The 25,978-nt window shown below is 39.8% G+C and overlaps 1 protein-coding gene across 5 annotated transcripts in view; it reads right to left on the bottom strand.

Annotated features, from left to right (window-relative positions):
- Positions 1-25,978, bottom strand: part of LPCAT2 (lysophosphatidylcholine acyltransferase 2) — a 48,873-nt gene that overhangs the window by 11,001 nt on the left and 11,894 nt on the right. For all 5 annotated transcript variants that reach the window (XM_072117647.1, XM_072117646.1, XM_072117649.1 and 2 more), the window contains 9 exons: positions 25,638-25,750; positions 22,743-22,803; positions 20,915-20,973; positions 19,551-19,585; positions 16,157-16,211; positions 15,974-16,056; positions 15,558-15,683; positions 11,513-11,666; positions 9,773-9,871 (listed from right to left, as the gene is read on the bottom strand). In XM_072117647.1, coding sequence (XP_071973748.1) covers positions 9,773-9,871; positions 11,513-11,666; positions 15,558-15,683; positions 15,974-16,056; positions 16,157-16,211; positions 19,551-19,585; positions 20,915-20,973; positions 22,743-22,803; positions 25,638-25,750 — 785 coding nt within the window. The remainder of the gene's footprint in view (positions 1-9,772; positions 9,872-11,512; positions 11,667-15,557; positions 15,684-15,973; positions 16,057-16,156; positions 16,212-19,550; positions 19,586-20,914; positions 20,974-22,742; positions 22,804-25,637; positions 25,751-25,978) is intronic.

Here is a 25,978-nt window from a genome sequence, read left to right as displayed (position 1 = left end):
ATACAAAAACCCATAATGCTGTAAATAAATGAATACAACAAAACACACACTCTATGGCAGTGGTGGCGAACCTATGGCACGGGTGCCAGAGGTGGCACTCAGAGCCCTCTCTGTGGGCACCTGGACCATCACCAAAGAGGACTCAAGGTATCTACTTGCACTCCCAGGCTGCCCAGGGCTTGTCACGCTCAATGCTATTTTAAAGCAACAGCACTGCCTGGGACTACAAGAGGAGTGGGAATCTGTGGACAGATCTGAATTACCATTGTAGCTCCTTTTCCAGGCACAAAAATTCTTCCTGTTCATGGGACCTTGAATTCGTTCTTCTATCTACTGTATTGTATATTGGTTTGGGCACTCGGTCTCTAAAAGGTTCGCCATCACTGCTCTATGGTGTCCTAAAACATGAGTTTTATTATTAAATGTAAACAAATATACAGAATAACCCTAATTTTTCACACTTTCAATTGTGAATAGTTGCAGAAACATAAGTCTAAATATCCCCAACATATACAATATCTATAGGCAGTGCCTAGATGTTCCAAAATTGCTTATATCTATAGGAAATGAACAAACTCCGCCGAGCTACTCCGAATCCATTTCTATACACAAATATCTATATGCAATTATACGAATATACCACTTTTTAGCCTTTTATATATTAAAACTGCATCCTCCAATAAAACATGAATACATAAAAATGAACCAATCATTTGACAGAGAAATTGCATCATAAAATAACCGGGCTTGAATACTATAATACTAATGGCAGATGCACTAATCACTGAAGAGCCTGGGTCCTGGCTCATCAAACTTTCAAACACATTTACTAAGGGCTTTGCACGTTCTTTCTAGTGTAAACTGCTTGCACAGATATTTCCGAAGTGTCTGCACCACAAATGTGTCACACGCAACACAGTTGCGTGATCTCTGTTGGGCCAGTGCAGGGGGTGCCAGATTCACGATTTCTGGCGCACGTCCTTACTGAATCTGGTGCACCAATCATTATACACAGGGGAAGCACTTATGGAGCAGTTTCCCACATTCTTAGGACATGTGCCCCACTATTCCCAAAACTGGACTGTCTCAAATGTCATATTATGATTTCCGACAATGTTCTTCGGCAATCTTGATCTCAAGATGTTCTTGGATGCTTAGCTGGCAATACACATTGATAGATATAGTGGTCTCTTATCTCCTTCATGTCCCTACTTCAGTGATTAGTACATCTGCCATTAGTATTATAGTATTCCAGCCTGGTTATTTTAAGAAGGAATTTCTCTGTCATATGATTGGTTTATTTTTATGTATTCATGTTTTATTGAAGGATGCTAAAAAGTGATATATCAGTATACTTGCGCATATATGTGTGTATAGAAATGGTTACGGAGTAGCTAGGCAGAATTTGTACACTTCCCATAGATATAAACAATTTTAGAACAATTTTGCCTATAGATATTGGTTACATTGGGGATATATAGATCTATGCAACTATTGCAACTATCAATCGTTGTAATCTGCAACTATTCACTATTGAAAGGATTAAAAATTAGGCTTATTCTGTATTATATTTGTTTACATTTTGGGACACAATAGAGTGTGGTAGTGTGTATATCCCTTGACATTTTCTTATTCTGTCTTTTTGTAACCGTGGGATTATCACACACCGACCAATTGGAGGTTTTAAAACAAGGTAAAGTGCTGTCTGTAAATTTTTATATGACTAGTTTTTATGTTTTGTTTTTATGATTCACAAAATATTATGGGCTTTCCAAAGTAGGCAGAGATATTTCCAAGATGACTGCCACTATAAACCACAACTCCCATGATCCCTCAGTAACAGCTCTCTCTCCTCCCTCTCATGTCCTGTCCTGCCTCACACTTTTCTCCTCCATGAACTGACCCCTAAGCAGAGAGATCTGAGGCTTCTCTACTCCAAACTGAAGGCTCTGCCCTCTAGTCATGATAGGTCCTGCCCACTTAGTGACATCAAACCCACTGCAAGTAACAAACTACACCCAAACATATTGTTGATCACATGTCCTGCCCAGGCAGGCACAGGACATGTAACCAGCAGCTTTCTTCAGTCCTTTGTCTGCTCCACCAGCAGACAAAGTCAATGGACTGATTAAAGGGCCAGTAGCATTTTAATTCTCCATTATAGTGTATGTCCACAACATTGTTTTGCTAAAGGGAGTCAATTTTTAAATGACAACGATTAGGCCTTTTTCATTTTTTGGTTTTCATGTTTCCCTTCGAAAATCCATAACTTTTTTATTTTTCCAAGAAAAGAGCTGTATGAGGGCTTGTTTTCTGAATAACAAATTGAACTCCATAGTGAGGGTAATTAACTCCTTAAGGACCAGGCCCTTTTTCGTCTTTTGCTTAATTATTTTTCACTCCCCACTTTCAAAAAAACTAAAACTTTTTTATTTTTCCATGTACAGAGCTGTGTGAGGGCTTGTTTTCTGCGTAACAAATTGCACTTCAAAGTGATGGTATTTAATATTGTATGCTGTATACTGGTAAGCAGGGAAAAAATTCTGAATGCAGTGAAAATGATAAAAAAAAGACATGCGGGCTTGGATTTTACGGCTTTCACTTTAAAGATCGGGCATTTTCGGACACGGCAATACCTAATGTGTTTATGATTTGTACTGTTTGTTTATATTTATATGACTTCTAGGGAAAGTGGGGTGATTTTATTTTTTAGGGTTTTTTACTTTTTTTATTTAGATTTTTTTTCTATTTTTCAGACTCCCTAGGGTACCTTAAACCTAGGTTGTCTGATTGGTAGCAAATAATAGTCCAGCAGCACTCAATCCACCACTCAGGTAGTACTGTTAAAAAAATCTCTTTTTCTTCCTTTATTGCATCAAGAGGTAAAAACGTACAGCAATGGATGGATAAATACACGGATCTACGCGTTTCGACGCTACTGCGTCTTAATCATGATCCCAAATAACATGAAACACATCGACATATATATAGGTTAACTTACCCAATCGGTGACTTGCCGCTGTGTGAGGGGGGTGGAGTGAATGGAGTTTTTTAGTTCCGTTTCTGAGGACCTCGTGGATGCGAGAAACCGGAAGTGACGCTACTCCGGAAGTGTCCTCAAGTCACGTGACCCGTCATGTGGTTGGTCATGTGACATGTGTGAATGAAAGCTCCGCCTCTCACAGAGCCGCAAGTCTGATGTTCCGCTGGGCAAGAAATTACACATTGTATAGATACAAAACAGATAAAAATCAGCAAATTGCTACATGTGTTAGATTCTTAATCTTAGGTAACCAAAATAAGTGTGGAGTGTGCAGCCCATATGAATATTCATGATACCACTTTATATTGAATCAATGGCTATTAGAAAAGCTCTGATTAGATTTTATCATATACATGTTTGGTGCTGGAACATCATTATAGCCCTTAACAACCCATACATGTTTGTGTCCGAGTCAAATGTCGTTTGATATTATGTAAAATATTCTTAGGTGATTGCGAACTTTTTGTATGGCAAATCATGGAGTCTCCATATACAATAAAATTTATATATATATATTGTCTGAGTACTGGTTAACCGATGTAACAAAATCGGGGGTAAAGATGTATAACAAAAGATGTATACTCATTAATATGCATGTGTACTCGCCCTACAGGAATAAGTAAGAAAAGACATGGGCATTTGTAGGCAGAAAAATGACTACTCCCCTTCGTTTCCAGTAGATATATAATATCTGGTCTAATAAACAGTAATGAGATCTAATCTTCTGTTCAGGCCATCTGGATGTCGACTATTGAGGACGAACATCCAAAAAGTTTCCCTGTTGTGGAGTAACCTTTTGATGTCTCCTCCTCTTCTCGGTAGGGAAATTTTTTCTATACCATACCAAAAGAATCCCCTGGTAGATTTATGGTGCTTGTCTCGGAAATGCCTTGACAGTGTGGAGATATTCACATTGTTATTATCTATGTCCGACAGATGTCTCCGTATCCTAATCTTTAGAGCATTAGATGTATGTCCCACATATTGTAATCTGCATTCTGAGCATCCTGCCACGTATACTACATTTTCTGAGTTACTCATCAATTCAGTCTCTGGAAGAAAAAACCCCCTCTACACCTAGAAATACTCCAGCAATTAATAGAAACAATGGCCCTTCAAAAAACGGGGCAGACGTGCCGGAAGGAGGCACCGTAAACACAGGTATCAAAACCAGACAACATCTTCAGAGGGAAAGGAAACAATGAATAACGTGGTCATCAATATGTCGAGTTACATCATAAGTCAGGACCAGATAAATATATTGAAGAAAGGTCTGAATTTCTCCCCCAGTTGTGACTTTGACCTTTATAGAACTATATTGGATGTGAACCGATTCGCAAGAAACATTACAATCCGTAAACATTTCTCAGAAAATAACTTTCCAGATAAAGAACAAACAATGGAATATAATGAATATGTGGATAGTTTGAATTCCTCAGAAGTAATAAATATGGACTTCCAGGAACAAAGTAGCATGTTATGTTACCGAGAGTTACTATGCAACGTTCTGGAAAATAATGATGGTGTCGGCACGCCTTTCCAAACAAACAATCCAGATTTTTATCCAGTGGGGTCTCGCCCCGCTGTTCTTGATAAGTTCCAAGAACTTGTAGAACGGGACTTGGTAAAATTAAAAAATGAAAATGCATGTAAAGCTTCACCAACTAAACATTATAAGAACAACAACTTGTCCGTGGGGGAGAGAAGAGCCATGAAAGAACTTAGTGATAATGTAGATCTAACTGTTAGATCATCGGATAAGGGGGGCAACGTGGTTCTACTTGACTCATCCTTATATAAAAGATTGAATGAAAATATATTGAGCGACACTACCACCTATAGACCTCTACAGGGTAATCCAACAGATCTTTTCCAAACAAAATTACAAAAAGTCTTGGAAGAAGGGCTAATTAGAGGCATACTTACTGACAAACAAAAGAATTTTCTATATGTCAACACACCGGTGACCCCAGTTTTTCACTCACTGCCCAAAATCCACAAAGGGGGTTTTCCCCCACCCTTAAGACCCATTGTGGCGGGTATTGGAGGCATGAGCGAAAAACTGGGTGCATGGGTGGATCATTACCTCCAACCACTTACCAAAGTTACCCCAACATACCTTCAGGATACTAAACACATGTTGAAAATAGTGGACACAATACAATGGAAAGAGGATTATAACTGGGCCACCTGCGATGTAACAGCTCTTTATCCATCCATCCCACATGAGAGAGGTATTTTCTTTTTAAAACGTCACTTGAAAAAATACAGTACTTACAGCACTAATCTCATGGAGTACATTATTATCGTAGTTGAGTTTCTTTTGAAGCATAACTTTTTCTTGTTTGACAGTTGTTATTATTTACAAGTGGAAGGGGCCCCCATGGGGGCAAAATTTTCCCCCTCCCTAGCTAACATCTACATGTCACAATGGGAGGATGTGTTCCTGTTTTCAGACAGCAATCCATACCGGGAGTCTATATGTTGGCTAGGACGATATATAGACGACCTGGTATGGATTTGAGGATTTCTGTTCTTATCTTAACAAGAATGACATGAACCTTAGGTTCACACACTGTTTTGGTGGACCACGTGTTAATTTTTTGGATTTAAATTTGGAGGGGAGAGATGGTAAGGTATTAGCAACACCTTTTAGAAAAGACACGGCAGGCAATTCTATACTATTGGCTTTGTCATGCCACCCAGTACATGTAGTCAAAAACATTCCGTATGGAGAGATGATAAGGTTACGCCGAAATTGCTCAGAGGACACAACATTTAGGGAAGAAAAAGAGGCCCTCATACAAAGATTGACAGAGAGAGAATACAAACCCCGTGATTTGAAAGTAGCTAGCAATAAAATAGACAGCATTAAACAAAAGGACCTTCTAACACATAATCGGAATAAGAAACATTACCATAAGCAGGGTACACACCCAATAGTGTTCTCAACCAATTACAGTAGGCAGTTTAATAGCATCAAACAGATTATCAACAATTATATTCCAATTTTAACACAGGATGACACACTAATCCCCATTGTAGAAACAGGTATCAAGTGTGTAGCCAAAAGAGCCAAAACATTGGGCTCAGTTGTATCCCCTAGTCTATTCGACAGCGCGCGAGGCAACAGTATAACTCCCAACTGGCTACGATATCCAGGCTGCTTTAGATGCGGTCATAACATATGCAAAGCTTGCACTTGTATTGAAGTTCAGAACAGTTTCCAGTCCTTCTCTACGGGTAAAACATATGAGATTAAAAACTACATTAACTGTAACTCAGAAAATGTAGTATACGTGGCAGGATGCTCAGAATGCAGATTACAATATGTGGGACATACATCTAATGCTCTAAAGATTAGGATACGGAGACATCTGTCGGACATAGATAATAACAATGTGAATATCTCCACACTGTCAAGGCATTTCCGAGACAAGCACCATAAATCTACCAGGGGATTCTTTTGGTATGGTATAGAAAAAATTTCCCTACCGAGAAGAGGAGGAGACATCAAAAGGTTACTCCACAACAGGGAAACTTTTTGGATGTTCGTCCTCAATAGTCGACATCCAGATGGCCTGAACAGAAGATTAGATCTCATTACTGTTTATTAGACCAGATATTATATACCTACTGGAAACGAAGGGGAGTAGTCATTTTTCTGCCTACAAATGCCCATGTCTTTTCTTACTTATTCCTGTAGGGCGAGTACACATGCATATTAATGAGTATACATCTTTTGTTATACATCTTTACCCCCGATTTTGTTACATCGGTTAACCAGTACTCAGACAATATATATATATAAATTTTATTGTATATGGAGACTCCATGATTTGCCATACAAAAAGTTCGCAATCACCTAAGAATATTTTACATAATATCAAACGACATTTGACTCGGACACAAACATGTATGGGTTGTTAAGGGCTATAATGATGTTCCAGCACCAAACATGTATATGATAAAATCTAATCAGAGCTTTTCTAATAGCCATTGATTCAATATAAAGTGGTATCATGAATATTCATATGGGCTGCACACTCCACACTTATTTTGGTTACCTAAGATTAAGAATCTAACACATGTAGCAATTTGCTGATTTTTATCTGTTTTGTATCTATACAATGTGTAATTTCTTGCCCAGCGGAACATCAGACTTGCGGCTCTGTGAGAGGCGGAGCTTTCATTCACACATGTCACATGACCAACCACATGACGGGTCACGTGACTTGAGGACACTTCCGGAGTAGCGTCACTTCCGGTTTCTCGCATCCACGAGGTCCTCAGAAACGGAACTAAAAAACTCCATTCACTCCACCCCCCTCACACAGCGGCAAGTCACCGATTGGGTAAGTTAACCTATATATATGTCGATGTGTTTCATGTTATTTGGGATCATGATTAAGACGCAGTAGCGTCGAAACGCGTAGATCCGTGTATTTATCCATCCATTGCTGTACGTTTTTACCTCTTGATGCAATAAAGGAAGAAAAAGAGATTTTTTTAACAGTACTACCTGAGTGGTGGATTGAGTGCTGCTGGACTATTATTTGCTACCAGTTTTGATCGTATGCTTGAGGATCTGGAAGGCGTGCACCCCACACACGGGAAGGTCCACATGAGGAGGAGGATCGTGATTGGGTGAGCGGACAGTGTTTTCTTCATTAGGTTGTCTGATTGATCCTACCATATACTGCCATAATACAGTATGGCAGTATATGGGGATTTTCTTCCTCATTCATTACAATGTGCAATAGATAGCTCAAACATGATAGCCTCGGATCTTTGGGTGACCTGAGGCTGTCATGGCAACAGAACGCTGCTCCCTGAAGACGTCACGTGGAGCGACGATCGGAGCCAAGATGGCCGCATCTGAGCCCTCTTCATATTCCCCCCCTACGGAACAAGACTTACAGGTACATCTTTTTGCACTATGAGGTTAATATTCCATGCTGTGTACTGGGAAGGGGGAAGAAAAGTCCAAATGCGGTGAAAAATGCATTTGCGCCTTTTTCTTGTGGGCTTTGATTTTATGGCTTTCATTGTGAGCCCCCAAATGCCATTTTCTGGCGCTAAAAACTTATTTGCGACTTTGGGTGTTGTTTTCAATACTACAGTTTTGAGGAATGTACAGCCTTTTGATCTCTTTTTATCAAATTTTTTATATTTTTCAAAATGGCAAAAATGTGACTTTTCTGACTTTGGCCGCTATTTTCTGTTACAGGGTTAAAAGCTAAGAATAACCATTGTTACCGTATATACTCGTGTATAAGCCAAAAATGTGCTGAAAAACGTCCCCTCGGCTTATACACGAGTCAATACTTGTAAAAAAATAATTTAAAAATGGACAAAAAAAAAAAAAACTATTTACTCACCCTCCGGTGGCCCCGATGCACAGCGCTGCTCCCCCGATGTCATCGCGGCTCCTCTTCTGGCTTCCCGGCTCCTCTTCTTGCTTCCGCGCCATCTTCTGTCTTCTTTAACATCGTTGAGCGTTGAGCGCCGCCATTGTTCTTCTCCCGTGCGGCGCCTAGTATGACGTCAGCAGCGGCGCGTCATACTAGGTGCCGCATGGGAGAGAACAGTTGCGGCGCCCAACGCGATGTTAAAGAAGACAGAAGATGGTGCGGAAGCAAGAAGAGGAGCCTGGGAGACAGAAGAGGAGCCGCGCTGACATCAGGGGAGCAGCGCTGCGCATCGGGACCAACAGAGGGTGAGTAAATAGTTTTTGGTTTTTTTTAATTCTGGGCTGACTGTATACTGCTGGGGGCATGCTGAAAATTACTGGGGGGCAGGCTGGGGTGGCTGTATACTACTGGGGGCATGCTGTATACTACTGGGGGCAGGCTGCAGGCTGGGGTGGCTGTATACTACTGGGGGCAGGCTGGGGTGGCTGTATACTACTGGGGGCAGGCTGGGGTGGCTGTATACAACTGGGGGCAGGCTGGGTGGCTGTATACTACTGGGGGCAGGCTGGGGTGGCTGTATACTACTGGGGGCAGGCTGTATACTACTGGGGGCAAGCTGTATATTATAGGGGGCTGGCTGGCTATATACTTGGCTTATATACTTTAATTTATTTATTGGACTTTTTTTAAACTATTTTTCAAACTCCCTGGGGTACTTTACCCTAGTTTGTCTGATTGCTCCTACCATATACTGCCATACTACAGTATGAAACTATGTGGGGATTTACCACATCATTTTGTACAATGTTCAAATCCCACACGGTAATTAATGTGTTAAAACAAGACAGCCTCAGGTCTTCATATGACCTGAGGCTGTCATAGCATCAGATCGGTGCTCCCTGATGACTTCAAGGGATGCTTATTCCTGGAATACCCCTATAATACTTAAAACTACTGTATATAAAACAGAATAAAGAAATACATATAATATCCTCCATCTAAAGTTCCTTTGTTAAAACATCTACATTTTATTCAAAAAGTATTAAAAATATAGTCTGAAACGTGTCAGTTTCCATGGTTTATGCGGCGCCTTAAGGTTTTGAATACCTTTTGATTATTATACATGCATTTTACTCTCTCTCTCTCTCTCTCTCTCTCACTGTGGCACTGTGGTGCCTACACTTCAAAAGTATGGTGCATAAGGAGGAGCAAAGGGGAAAAAATCTGCCGAAAAACTGGCAGAAAGCCAATAATGAAAGCCCCCTCCCCCCCATATTCTATGGTAAATGTGTATGCATGAAATAAAACTCCTTACCTTAAATGCCATTTGAATAGTATCCTCAGAATTGGCTGGATTGCAAAGAATTGCTATGCCAATTACATACTCTCTGAAGTCTATGGTTCCATCTTTGTTCTATGGAAAAGATAAGGTAAATAAAGTTCAGTTAAAGGTATTGTGCCACACATTAAAAGGTATTTTTTAAATTAATAAATATGTTTAGTCAAACAAAATGCTTATATAGATAACTTTGATATAACATAGATAACTTTTAATGACACAAAAAATCTCATATGGCATGTAATGATGAAGAAATAATAAATAAATGTAAATCCCCGCTCAAAACGAGAGTTTCACTTCTGCTCCATGGTGTTAAACGTAATGTCGCATCTGTTGGGTGCCTCAGTGCGAAGCAGAGAATTTAGGTCAGTCATGGCAAACCCTTTAGGGACTGAGTGCCCAAACCGCAACCAAAAAACCCAGTTATTTATCACAAAGTGCCACCACAGGAAATTAAGTAGTTACTGGTGCCACATGTTTTCTCCACTAGGTTCGTGCCTGGGGCTGTCGCCCGCCACAAGAAGCAGACCTGTTTAAAACCATATATATTCTGCACAGAAAGAAAAAGAGATGTGTATATAGGACAAAATTGCTTTATTGGGTAATACAAATTTTTAAAAACCACTAAAAAAGCTATAAAAAGCTTTACAAATCCTGTGTACAGGGCCAAATACAAGGGTATAAATGAACGGCAATATACTCCTGAGCTCCACAAAAGAAATATATGAAATGAATAAATACATTCAATAGTATCAAAAAGTTTTTAAACATTGGAGCAGAGAAAGTGCATTAATGCAGAAATAAGTATTACAATCATGGTGACATAGTTTATACAGTGTTACATAGTTTTACCGTCATGTAGCAAGTCAAACAGGCCCGTGTACAGCACAGGAGAGGAACCCCACGCGTATCGCCTGACAAGCAGGCTTCCTCAGGGGATATTACCTGATCTGTTTAAAACCATTCATAAATGTGGCACAATGCATCTCATGCGGTTTTTGGTACAAAATACATCAAAACTCTGGTGCAGAGAGCTTGATAAACTTGATAAATCTCTCTGCATCTTGTGAATACAGCCTTATGCAGTGTCACTGTGTCTTTCTATTGGCCATTAAAAATCCAAATTAAAATACACCAGTATTTTATCATCATTATTAATGCTGCATTTTGCCTGATGCATTTTCAGTGCATTTCAAAATGCGCATTTAATATTCCCATGAAGCATTAGCTGGGCCCCCAGGATCTATTTCACTGGTGGATCCTGTGCACAGATAAAAAAAATCCACATAAATATAAAAATACATTTTTAACTTGAAAGCGGTTATTTTTTGCAGAATGAGCCATAGATTGTATTGATACCACGTTACGAAAAGCTCACCTTTTGATCACTTTCTCATTTGCTTAGGGAGTGAAAACTTATTTCTTCCCTTTTTATTAGCCTCCCTATAGGACCTTTTAGATGCCCCATAGAAAGTAAAAGTAAGCCTTTGGATGGCATGGTCTAATTAGCGTATAGTAGGTCAATGATCTGTGAAACAACCCCCATAGATATATAAATATTAAATAGTCCTTTGTGTTACAAAAAAAATATGCATAAAAATGTGTCTTGAAATGTGATAGAAAGTGTTTTGTGCAATATGTATAAATCCACAGGATGGGCAAATGTCAAATAATAATGAAGCCCATTCAGGTTCTAGTTTCACTCATAATACATACCCTGTCGAATAGTGCAAAGAGCTCTTTTAGTACATCAGATACTGGGAGTTTGAGGTAACCGGCAAACTCCTCCATGCCAATTCTTCCTCCTTTTGACAAGTCTGCTATAGATGCATACACTTCAAGCTGCTTCTGGAAATTGTCCCATTTCAGACTGCATCAAAACATTAAAAACATTTACAGTAATAAGTAGGGGTAAAATAATGGGCCACCCTTTTTTCTTCTCCCTCAACCAGATATTATTTGAATTACTGACCAAAATTTGTGTAAAGCTAAATTTATGCTCCATCTATGCTGCTCAATCTTTTTACATCCTGATGTATACAGACCTATAAATATTTGTATGTAAGTCGAAACTGTATATTTTATAATTGTAGATCCAGACAAAAACATTTTTGGCCCCAGTGACAATTGGAGTTTAAGCATTTTTTGCTGTAATGGGACCAAGGATTATCAATAAAGCTTCATTACAGACACCTTACAGCTGATCATTGCAGCCTGGGACTATAGTAAAGCATTCAGAAAGCTTCACTAGAGGTCAGAGGGGTCTGTCTGTAACTATGGGTTGTCTGTAAGTCGGGTGTCCTTAAGTAAGGGAATGTCTGTAAATATATATATATATATATATATATATATATATACGGCATGCATATATATTGGGATTAAACTTTCATGTAGGCCTTATTTCTAAAAATGGTTTCACAGTAAAATGTAATGCACACGAGCATGTGCGCACCCATGCCACATTCCTCCTCGATCCTTACCCCTTACATTTCCATAGTAGGCAGAGCGTCCGCACTGCAAATTGGTCCAAAGATAGGACCTGCTCTATATTTTACAGCATGGACGTCTGGGTCAGTCACATCTTGGCCACACATACGGTTTAGTGTGTGGTTCTACAGCCCCAGTTACAACTGGCAATATGCTGGCTGTGATGAGTCTGGACAGAACCAGCAGTAGCTATTAGCCATCAGGATCCCGTCAGTGTGACTGTGGGCATGCAAAGACACAGTGGGCTTGCCTCTGCATAGCACTCTGTTTGACGGTTGTGTACGAGAACTTGAGAAGACAGAGGCTAAGTATAGAATAGTGGTACTGTGCTGTGCATATATATACAGCATTGGAGCAGTAGTACTGTGCTGTGGCCATATATACAGCATAGGAGTAGTAGTACTGTGCTGTGCCCATATATACAGCATAGGAGTAGTAGTACTGTGCCGTGCCCATATATACAGGATAGGAGCAGTAGTACTGTGCTGTGCCCATATATACAGGATAAGAGTAGTACTACTCTGCTGTGCCCATATATACAGGATAGTAGTAGTAGTAGTTCTGTGATGTGCCCATATATATAGGATAGGAGTAGTAGTAGTACTGTGCTGTACCTATATATACAGGATAAGAGTAGTACTACTCTGCTTTGCCCATATATAGAGGATAGTGGTAGTAGTACTGTGCTATGCCCATATATACAGGATAGGAGTAGTAGTACTGTGCTGCAGGACCGAATTAAGGTTGGTGTGGGCCCCCATTGAATGTTGCCCATACAGGGAACAACAATCGCTATATACTGCTCCCCAGCAATAACTACATACAGCCTCCCCAGTAATAACTATATAAAACACCCAGTATTCACTATATGCAGTCCCCCAGCAATCACTGTATATAACCCCCACAGTAATCACTATATACAGCCCCTCAGTAATCACTATATACAGCCCCCCCAGAAATCACTATATACAGCCCCCCAGTAATCACTATATACAGCTTCCCAGCAATCACTGTATACAGCCCCCAGTAATCACTGTATACAACCCCCAGTAATTACTATATACAGCCAACCAGTAATAACTACACAAAGATCCCCAGTAATCACTGTATACAGCCCCCAGTAATCACTATATACAGCCCCTCAGTAATAACTATATACAGCCCCCCAGCAATAAATATTTACAGCTCCCCAGCAATAACTATATACAGCCCCGGTAATCACTATACACAGCCACCATTAATCACTATATACAGCCTCCCATTAATCACTATATACAGCCCCCAGCAATAAATATAGCCCCCAGTAATCACTATATACAGCCCCCATCAATAACTATATACAGCCCCCAAGTAATCACTGTATACAGCCCCCCAGTAATTACTATATGCACCCCCAGCATTAACTATATACAGCCCCCCCCAACATTAACTATATACAGTTCCCCTATAACAACTACATACAACCCCTTATAATAACTATATATAGCCCCCCTATAATAACTATATACACTCCCCTATAATAACTAACTATATACACCTCCTATAATAACTAACTATAGACAGTCCCCTATAACTATATACACCCCTATAATAACTATATACACCCCCTATAATAACTATATACACTCCCCTATAATAACTAACTATAAAGACCTCCTATAATAACTAACTATATACAGTTCCCCTATTATAACTATATACATCCCCATAATTACTATATACAGCCCCACTATAATAACTATATACATCCCCTATAATAACTAATTATATACAGTTCGCCTATAAATAACTGTATACACACCCATGATAACTATATACACCTCCTATAATAACTACAGACACTCCCCCTATAATAACTATATACACCCCTATCACTATATACACCCCCTATAATACCTAACTATATACAATCCCCCTATTATATTATATATACATACCTCACCCCCATAATAACTATATGCTGTATATATGTGTTGTGCCCATATGTACAGGATAGGAGGAGTAGCACTGTGCTATGCCCATATATACAGGATAGGAGTAGTACTAATGTGCTCTGTTGTGCCCATATATACAGGATAGGAGAAGTAGTACTGTGCTGTACCCATATATACAAGATAGTAGTAGTAGTAATGTCCTGTGTCCATATATAGATGATAGGAGTAGTACTGAGCTGTGCCCATATGTACAGGGTAGGAGTAGTACAACTGTGCTGTATTGTGCCCATATATACAGGATAGGAGTAGAAGTACTGCCCTGTGCCCATATATAGAGGATAGGAGTAGTAGTAATGTCCTGTGCCCAGATATAGAGGATAGGAGTAGTAGTACTGAGCTGTACCCATATGTACAGGATAGGAGTAGTACTACTGTGCTGTATTTTGCCCATGTATACAGGATAGGAGTAGTAGTACTGCCCTGAGCCCATAGATCGGGTATTGAGGCTCCTACAACTCCACAATGCAAATGAGTGATAGGGCCAGAGGAGGATTCTGTTGTGTAGCTATACGCATGCCCAAAAGAGTGGTACGGTCTTTAGCATTTTATTCTTTCTACACAGGATCGGCCAATGAAGATGCAGGAGAGGACGGAAACAGCCACCAGCAGGGGATGCTAATAGGATTTTGAAAAGCATTTTCTGAAGTAAGAAGGCATATTTTTTAATAAATGTCAAAGCTTAAATTTCAATGTATTTAAGTCATTTACAAAAATGTGATATGGTGGCATAACTCCTTTAACAATGTTGCCCTTTACATTTTCATTTTCTACTGTGTAGGAAAAACAGTGCAGTACATTATTTTTATAATTAGGGACACTTGCTCAAGTAGGAAGTCTATGGCCATTGCACACTAATGTATGTATGTCTCGATCTATGGCATACCTTGGATGCTCCTGTCAGAGTTATATTTCTAGCGTCTACATGTCCCATGAGCCATGCTAGAAGTTCGGTAGAGGAATTATTTTTCTATTATGTCAGAAGGTTCTAAATCACATTTTGTCAGCTTTTCTGAATAAGGCCACAAAATAATTTAAAAGTTGATCTATACTATGTTTTATCTATGTTTACATCAGCGACCTGTCTGCCTAGATTTTATGTACAGCAAGATGACTGACATGCCAGAACATCTCTGTATTGTCAGTGTGTTCTTTTGGAGCCTGCATGTAATTTCATTGTTCTGCTTCTATAAGGGAACAAAACAACAACAAAAAAATAAGGTAGGTGGCAACCCACCTTGGTTCAACTTTAAGAAGAAAGATTTAATAAAAGTGTATCTCACTTTAGCTTTCTGCTGATTTTTGTGAATTCCACTAGGCCGGCATCCATAGGTAAAGTCAGATCTCTAGCTGTTAACATTAGCCTGCAGTCTTCATATGTATGATCAGTGACTGGTATTCCAAGAGACCTGAAAAATATGGATTGTACATAAATCTCAAACAATTATGTGACACACAGTTAAAACCCCACAAAAATATTAGAAATGAAGACCTCCATTTTACAGCTTTACACCAAAATAACGGTTAAAAATACAAATACTCTCCTGTATTTGGCATCACTATTTTATTCAAGATCTTAAAAGTTTTTACATTTTTTAAGATACATTAAAAAAGCTTGTACTGACAAAAAGTAACCAACAAAATAATTGCAGAATAACCTCATCTAGTAAGCAAAATAATTTTTGAAATAAATATATACCTTGCCATGGAATTTCGAACATTGTTAGCAAACAGGTAATAATCCTTTTTCTCTTCTTCAGAGGGAACGTATACAGGTAGAAACTAAACATGAAAATCAAAAAAGTCAAGCTAATGAACAGGATTTATTGTACCTAATATATATGTTCTAAAATGTCTTGATAATTCAGAGAATGTTTCTTACCTCGACTTCAACATTAGTGCAAACTTGACAAACAGTCATAAGTAGAAGTTTTACCCTAAAACAATTAAAAATACATAACAATCTCTAATAAAAAGAGATTTATCAACCTAGAACAGAATGAAATTGTTCTTAACAAGTGGAAGGCCAACATTTTTTTAACTTTGAACAAAAATCTGGAGGGTCTTGAGGGATCTGCACAGGTTACAATATGTATTGGGTTGATCTGGTTAATCTACTGTGAGAATTATAAGAAACCTTCTTATTATTCACCATTCACCACCTTAAGGGGTTAATGTATGAATTTTTTTTTGGTTGAATTCCAAAGTTTCCATCCCCATATTAGTCACTATTCAATGATTAAAAGTACTGCTGGAAATTTTTGGGAGTAGAGCAGGAATGAAGCCAGGGGTCATTTCACGGAGAACAGTAATGAAGCAACAAACCTAAGAAGATGACAAAACTGTGTTCCAAGGCTTAAAACCAGTAGGTCAAACTACATGAACCAAATTATGACATTACTGGTTATCATGAAGAAGTGATCCAGTCATAAATGTGTTCAGGAAGCCATCAACTATTGTGACATTGTCAGGATCAGTGGTCTAAGTGGCACCTGATGTTCACCAGAGCCCGCTGCAAAGCAGGTTGGAATTATTGCGGCGTGGTACCAACCGGTCATTCCACAGGTTCGACTTTGTTCACGGTGGCGGCCAAGGCGAAGTACAGAATCGTAAGGCAGAAGCGTGGTCAGGAACAGGCAGGAGCCAGCACAGGATCAGAGTCAGGGATGTAGGGATGTAGCGGAAGGTCAGGACAGGCAGCGTGGAAGCGAGGTCAGGAACGGAATCGAGGACACAATGGGAAATCAGAATAATCACGCAGGGCATCAGGAACAAGCTTTCTCTAAGGCTATGAGGCACAAAGATCCAGCAGGGTGTGTGGGGAGAGACTGGGTTAAATAGAAATCTCGGTAAGGCCAGAGCCAATTAATGGCACATTGGCCCTTTAAATCATGTGAAGGTGGTGCATGCGCACCCTAGGACATGGGGGCACATGCACATGCTCGAGGACCCGGAATCAGGAGAGGGGACGGGTAAGTGAACGTGCCACAGAGTGGGGGCACAGGTGAGCCCGAGACATGGGTCAGATGTCATGGGTCAGCATGGGTCGGCATTAATGAAGAAGACTACAGGCAGTCCACGACTTAAGAACACCAAACTTTCACTTGACCCCTAGTTACAGATGGACTTCTGGATGCTAATTTGCAATTTGTTAATATGTTCTATTTTTCCCCCCGGCTGAAATGATTGACAGTAAGAGTTATCAAAGGTGTCGGAAATCAACCTTTATTGATAATATATCTTTTTCCAATGACAACCAAAAATCCAATTGACACCAGGAAAAATAAAATTGGTCTGGAGTTACCCTTATAAAATATAGCTGTTCTGGCTCACTTACAGAATCTTGTACGTCATCTGGAGACTGCCTTTATCAAGGTGATGATGTAAAGACAAATGCATTATTTCCTTGCGCCTTATAAAGCTCTTCCAGGAATTTTTGCTGATGGGGGGGCTGAACAAGAAGCCATATACCACTGTATGCTTATAAATTAGGATATTTTGCAGCATTCCCTATTAAATATACATTGGGGATCCTCTAATATTGGAAGCATCACTTTAAGATGGATAGGGCAAGGACACCCACTGATCTTATTTCTTTTGGGTCCTGAAGGTTAAATCCCCAACCCATCACAAAGTGCAAACACATCCTAATAATTTTCCATCACTCAATTAAATAGAGTTAGTGCCACCAAAAAATCTCTCCACACCTAAATAAACAGTAACAGGCAGCGAAATAAGGCTGGATTTGAGCCAAAAAAACAGGGGTATAGTGAGAAAGGAGACAATGGAAATACTGTATTAGTACTTTATAATTACTGTAACATCATCAGTAAGGTATTCATGGACTCTTCCATGTTCGCCAGTTCATAACATACTATGGAGCTTTGATAGTTATATGTATCGCCTTGTACTTTTACATTTTTGTTTTTACAGTATTAAATATGTTGTAAGAGAAGTAAAACACAACATTATAATGTCCTTGCATAAAGCAGTATGGTATAGGTTTAAAGCATGTTTTTAATGAGAAATCTTTGTGAAGGTAAGCTTCTCTGGTGACAGGTTCACATCACAATAGTGTCACCTGGTTACATCTCTACTCATGCTTTTTCATCTTCTAGAGAATGCAGGTTTTTTTCTCCATTCAAAAAACTGTAACCTGATAGACAGGGCAGGATTTATTTTTCTTTTTGCACTGAAGTGAGTGAAGGAATTGATGTGTCTAAGCATCTTTTTAACTTTTCCACATTCATTTAACCTTTTTACAGAACCCAACCGATAACCCTGAACGGTAAAAGCTCAAGGAGGCAGCATTGGATTCGGAGATCAGTTGATATAACTGATATGCCTAGAGATGGGCGAATTTATTTAAATTCGATTCAAACCGGTTCGCCGAAATTTAAGAGAAAATTTGATTTTGAAGATTCAATCTAATCACGGCATGTGACGTAACAGTATGATACATGCCGGGTGCGGGAGCATGGAGAGGGCATATTGCAGCAAAGGCTTACCAATAACAACCGCGGTCGGTGCTAGCACCAATTGCGGGTTTTAACCCGCAGATTGCAGCCAGCTAAGCTGCCGACGGCTTAAAAAAAATGGCAGAGCATGGGCGCCGCCATCTTGCCGAGGATCGTCGCTCCCTGTGACATCATTGGAGAGCGGCAATCCGTCACCATGACAGCCTTGAGTCTTCTGAAGACCCAAGGCTGCCTCGGTTTAACCCTCTCATTATAATGTGGGATAAGCACATTTTAATGAATGAGGAGGAAAATCCCCATATGCTGCCATACTGTAGTAGGTTAAATTACCCTAGGGAGTCTGAAAAATAGTAAAAATAAAAAAAAGTTTAAAAAAAATTATAATAAGAGTTCTGTGCCCCATGTAACACGTTGCGCTCGCAGCCATTTTGCTAATATAGGGGGAAAAAACTTGAAATTTGTTCCCACGAATCACCGTAAACTTCAGATTCTTGACAAATCAAAGTTTTCCTGAAATTCTAAATGAATTAAGAATCGTTAGAATCGATTTTCCCATCTCTAGATATGGCTGCTATGACTATGTCATTTAAAGATCCCCGTTACACCATGCCAGAGTTTGCAATAAAGTACTCTGGCTGTATAACGTATGAGGGATCACATACCCTATGACTAAAACCTAAAGGGCCTAAAAAACAGTAAGGAAAAAATCTAAAAATAAAAAATGAAAGTCAAAATCCAAATCACCCCCTAAACATACATAAACAACACCTTCTATTAACTTCTAAATTTTAAACTTACACAGTGTATCCCTGCCAGGTCCAAGTGACTGTATCCTATGAAAACAAAATATGCATTGTACAGCTTAGCAGTTTGCCTAAATAATATAATCTTAATTTTTAACTTCGAAAACTCACACAACTTCAGAAAGTTCGTGAACGGAGTCATGTCACATCAAAAAGCTGTTACAGGCAGTGCCCGGATTATATACAAGATGAGTTCTATAGGTTTGTTCTTAAGTTGAATTTGTATGTAAGTTGGAAGTGTATATTTTATTATTATAATTTTTGATGCAACGGGACCAGTGATTATCAATAGACCTTCATAACAATCACCTTATAGCTGATCGTTGCAGTCTTGGACTGTAGTAAAGAATTCACAGCTCAAAGTTCACAGTGGGCAGAGGGGTCTGTCTGTAACTAGGGTGTTCTTAAAGGAAACCTACCACCATGGAGGTGCATCTAACATATGTCAGTATATCCCTTTTTAGGGCTAATCCTTTAGTCCCCTGTATCTTTTGTTATCTGTAATCTTTAATCTAAAGAGGCTACTGGGGTGCAGAGTCGCCAGCTACTCCACTACCCAGTAGCCTTTTTGATCCTCCTACCAGATAGCTTCAGTGCGCAGAATGCAGGCCGTCGGCTATGCAATCTGGACTCCGAAGCCTGAGCTACGGCGTATGTGCATAACTCCGGTTTCGCGGACGAGTGTGCGCAGCTCCTTGTAGCACTGCGCAATGAAGCTATCTGTTAGGAGGATTAAAGTGGCTACTGGGGCTTAGTAGCCGCAGCTCCAGCTACTCCACGCCCCAATAGCCTCTTTAGAAAATTTGCATATTTCCTGATTAAAGATTACAAAAGATACAGGGGACTAAAGCATAACCCCTAAAAAGGTCTATCCTTACATACATTAGATGCACCTACCACTGGATCTACCTTAATAGATAGATCCGTGGTTGAAGGTTTCCTTTAAGTAGGGGACTGCCTGTATTCCTTTAAAAGTTTCTTTACATTGTAGGTCTTTTAAGAGATTTTCCAAGGCTGCTTGTGTTTAATCTAGAGCTTTCTCAAGTCCCTCATTCCTTACTACAGAACCAGTCAGTTAAGTATTGCACCACTCTGTACTTGATATTTTCACATTGATCTTTCCTAAAGACTCCTGAAACCACTGAGCAGCCAATTGTAGTGCTACAGCCTCTTCTTAGAGAGGGTGATGTCACATCCACTTTTTTTAGTTCACAGCATGTCGAGTATTGCAGGTTTTACAGCTTGTTAAGCTGGGAACACCCAGATAAGCTTGGGGAGTTTAGTTTTATAATGGTTGTGTCTGTGTACCTCTATCTAAAACCCTAAATTGATTTACTACCAATGTCCATCTCTTCTTACCAGAGTGTTGGGATAGCGAAGAATAATGGGCTGAACGGGCACCAGGGGAAGAAAGGCACCTGAAAACACATGTATGGGAAAATGAGTATCCAGGTTATGTGTTCTGCAACATTTCTACAACACATACATGATAATCACTATCATCTTCTAATCACACTATCATTGCTTGTGAGTCGCACCACACAGACTGGCAATACTGCTACACACATCATTTACTAAGGGCCCGAGTTGCGTTTTTACCTCGGGTTACCCAAATTTTTCCGTTTTGCGCCGATTTTCCCTGAATTGCCCCGGGTTTTTGGCGCACGCTATCGGATTGTGGCGCATCGGCGCCGGCATGCACGTGACAGAAATCGGGGGCTGTACGAAAACCTGACGGATTCGGGAAAACTGCTGCATTTTTTTTTAAAAAGTGGCGCTGGACACCCGCTTACCTGCACCCAGCAACGGATCGTGAACTCCGGCGGACCTCGGTGGACTTCAGCGCAGCAGCTACACCTGGTAGACGTCGGAGGAACTACCTTAGTGAATCGCCGGAATCCACCGCAGAGAACGCGCCACTGCATCGCGAATGGCCCGGGTAAGTAAATCTGCCCCAAAGGCTATTGCATCAAGCCTAGATTTAACACACTTTATTCACCTATCAAATCTTCTAACTCCAGGCGATTCTCCAATGCTAATTGAAAATAGAAAATTTTGTTCCCATTGAGTAGTAAATCAGTTTAATAAGAGCCCAGTTTAATACACAAAAAGTGGAAGGTTACCTTATTTAGGCTAAAATACATCCTGTAATCATGTTAGAACAAAGCACATAGAGTCCTAGATCCCAGATTGCACTGTCCAGTATCTTTCCATCTGGGTAGAAGCGAAAAAAAACAGACAAAAAAGGCGCCAACTTGTAGAAAAGTATATCAATGTATTTATTGAAGAAAGGATTACATGTTTTAAGGGAAACCTTCCATCTTGTGGGAGTGAGATTCAGCTAGAATCTTGCTCCCACGACTGGCTTTGGATCCTTTGTCTATGAAATAAATTCTCTACAAGTTGGCGCCTTTTTGTCCGATTTTTGTTTTTACCCTGATGTTTGAATGCGTAATGGCGTTCCATATTGGTGCATAACTGCTGAAGCTAATCACTAACCTCGGCAGTTACATGCCATAATGCGAACATGACAGCTAAGGCACAGTTTGGCTGCAGCAGACACATCGTTGTTTCAGGAAAGTAAAAATTGACCAGTAAGGATAAGAATTAGAGCTGCAGGGGATTTAACAGGTGAGTAAACCTAGAGAAGTTTTCAGAGTTATACTGTACAGTGTAGATTATATACAAAGTTAACTACAACCAGAAATAGTGTCCTGTGTTTTTTTTTTCATTCCACTATATCACTAATTTTGTCTTTACTATATCAATAATTTTTTCTCAGATGATGAAAGGGAACCAGGTGTTTTGCTATCTAATTTTTGTAAATCACCTTTTTTTTTTTGCATATACAATTTAAAAGAATGAAACTGGATACCGACATGTGGTGATTTGGTGTCCAAAGTCAAATTGAAAGTTTCCCTTTAAATGATCAAAAACAAAGGAAAATTACAAACTGCAACTAAATAGATGTATCCTATGGGTGAAATATAGTACAATGGGAACCCAGGCTACATCCTCTTCTGTGAAATTGCTGAACAATAATTTTATGGTTCAAAAGAAGATGTATGAACGGATATTCATGAAAGTCCCATGTGACTGCTGGGACATTTGCAACAGAAAACAGTATGTTCTTATGAAGTTATCAATATCTTGAATCTTTAGAGAAGGAAAACTACTGCAAACTCACCAGGTTTAAAGGAAATCAAACAAGAGCGATTTGTACAAGTTCCTTCAGGAAAAATTAAAACCTTTCAAGAAAAAACAATTTGGGAAAATACACAAAATGGTTAATATACATTATAATGAAGCAAATATACAGAAAGTAACATCTTCCACACAGAGAAGCATAATACTTGTCTTGGCAGCAAAGAAAAACCTCTAAAAGGGTTTTCAAAGTTAGTGGCAGACCAGATAGGCCATCAATATCTGACTTGAGAATCCCCTCCCCCACGCACATACAGGTAGCTGATCCAAGCATCCTCTGGTGCTGTAATACAGACAACCCATTTTCAGTTTAATGTCTGGCTCTGGGCAGGGCTGTGGTGAGGGTAAACCAAAACTCTGACTCCATGGGGCATGTTTAGGTGATACATTTACAGAATTAAAAAGGCTTTTGATCACCATTGTGATACAATAACAAAGTTATTTAGGTAGAACATAACAAATATGTATTGCTATACAATCTTAGGCCGAAATTCAGACAAACGTATTCCAGCGATAGAGAGGAGGAGGGGTGACCCCTTCCCTCTCCACAAGCGAAGCATTGCACACGGTGCAGTAAGATGGGGAAATAATGGACATGTCCTATCTTTTCCCCATGTACGAAGCGGTACAGTGCTGTACGTGTGTTGCACCATATTGCTCTGTGCACCCATTGCCAGCATTGCAAGCTTGCGCCCGTATATATATGTCCCTCAACGATCGTGTGAATGTAGCCTTAGAACGATAACTTTCAAAATTTGTAATTATGCAAAACATGTGGAAGAAAACTGAATAATATTTGTTCAGTGAGTCTATGAATTTCTTATTAGAAATAGTATTGCCTCCATTAGATCCTTCTTCATAGATGACCTCAAGTCTGACCTAATTGTTTTAAGGCTATAGAACACCCTCTCTACACTGACTTGGGTTGGTGGCAATGCAGTAACCACATAGGCCACAATTTCCATATATAGAGGAATTGCCTCATGAACAGGCAATTTTGAACTTTCAGTATCAGGCTTTTCTCTGGGAACAGCTCACTAAGGCCCCTTTCACACTTGCGTTTTTCACGCGCGTTTTCTGCGTGTGCTTTTGACGCGCAGAACTTGCATTGCACTCTGACCCATTGTAACCAATGGGTCTTTTCAGACTTGCATTTTTTTTCACGCACACACGCGCGTTTTTTTTAACGCGTGTTTAAATCTCGACATGCTCTACTTTTGCAAGTCACGCGCGTGAAAAACGCACCATACAAGTCTATGGAGATGCATCAAAAACGCATTGCACTCTGAGACACTTGCAAGTGCAATGCGTTTTTCACGCATCAATTGCCATAGAAAAGATAGGGCTCAGTCCTGAGTCCATTTCACACGCATTTTCTGCGCGTGAAAAACGCATTGAAATTGCATCAAAAACGCGCGTGAAAAACTGAGACACTGAACAAACTCTGACTGAAAACTGATTGCACTCTGATGCAAAATGTGCGTTTTTCACTGACCAAAAACTGATCGCACCCTGATCAGACTCTGATGTGATCTGCCTAAGTGGGGCCTAAGGCCCCTTCCACACTAGCGAGTGTGATGCGATGAACTCGCATCACACTCGCAACGCAAGCTGCCGGGAATGCACGGCCCGAACGCTGCACCGCGGGAGTGAACTCAGCATGTCAGTTCACTCCCGCGGTGCAGCGTTCGGGCCGTGCGTTCCCGGCAGCTTGCGTTGCGAGTGTGATGCGAGTTCATCGCATCACACTCGCTAGTGTGGAAGGGGCCTAAGTGTTTCACATAATGCTTCTAAGCCTGTGGTACTTTTTCATGTGTGTGTTTCTGAATGTATTAATTTGAAATATTAGAAACAGTTTTCCCCTCATATTCTATGCATAGTGTATATCAGCTAACCTCTATAAACATGAACACAGAGGAAAAGCAAACTAAAATATAAAGTAATATACAGAGAAAACATTCGACAGCGGACAATCCTGCCAGGGACGTAAATACATGGTTTCAGGGGGCCCTGTCATCTGACTTGACACAATAAAGAGTGAAGGATGTGCACCATTATATACATCTTATGCTGCACATTGTACAGCATAATATGTATATAACATATATGTGTATATGATACATGTGTATACAGTGTATTGTGTGTGTATATAACATGTACATTTGTATATAGCACTGTATGTATCTATATGCTCTATATGTGTGCACATCAGTGTATAAATGTGTGATGTATATTTTTTAAGTGGGAAGGTGGGCCCCATAGAGAAGCCTGCTATGGGGCCCAGTCTCTCATAGTTACACCCCTGAATCCTGCCTTCATCCAGTTTTCTTGATCACTCCAGCAGTTCTAAGATAAGTGCAGCCATTCCTTCCCTTCTGATCTGTAGGGTGTGAGCTTCACTATGGAGCATGAGCAAAAAGTGCATCGACATTCATCTCAACTAAACTTCCTACATCCCTAGATCAGGAATAAAACAGACATTTATAGGACATAATTTCCCTAAATTCTGAAGAAAAAAATATTCAGCACATACTGTCCATTTTATTCCTAATCCACCAGAATGATCTCTGACTACAACTCAAAAACTCTGATTTGGACTCCACAGCTCTGGGTAACTGCAGCTAAACTCACAGAAAGAAACAGGTGACTGGAAAGGATGTGGGCCCCCACTGATCTGATATCATCAATATAAGAGACCTTAAAAATTTATTTAAAATATAATAGACCTTAAAAATCAATTTAAAAGAAAAAACTTGACTGCAGCTAGAAGGAAAAGACAACCTACAGGACAATTGATGGAGCAAGTGGGGTTCAGTGACCCCCAAGTTGTAGTTAACCAAAGGCTGAATGTGCAATGTACAAAATGAATATGTTATACCTGGGGCCATTCGCCTCCTGATGTTGCTCTCTTTGTTATATCATTTATAGTATTCCGCCGAGAATCGGGATCAAGTCGTGATACCAACACAGGTTGAAGGGCACGAAGAATGGCTGCAATATAGAAATACTAAAATATACCACTGCCACATGAGTGAAGAATTATAGCTCTATTAATCAATCATCTACCTATTTATCCATGAAAACATTTACTACATCAATATGGTATATATCAGCATCCACACACATCTGTACACATTCACAAAGATGTATAGAAACCAGCAGTACACCGGTCACACAACACTGAATGGGGCGTAGCTACAATACCTGATCATACCGATC

This window comes from Engystomops pustulosus, chromosome 7 (genome assembly GCF_040894005.1).
Source record: "Engystomops pustulosus chromosome 7, aEngPut4.maternal, whole genome shotgun sequence".
Lineage (NCBI taxonomy): Eukaryota > Metazoa > Chordata > Amphibia > Anura > Leptodactylidae > Engystomops > Engystomops pustulosus.
Note: the sequence above shows the minus strand (reverse complement) of the source record. Positions and strands in the feature narration are given on the sequence as shown.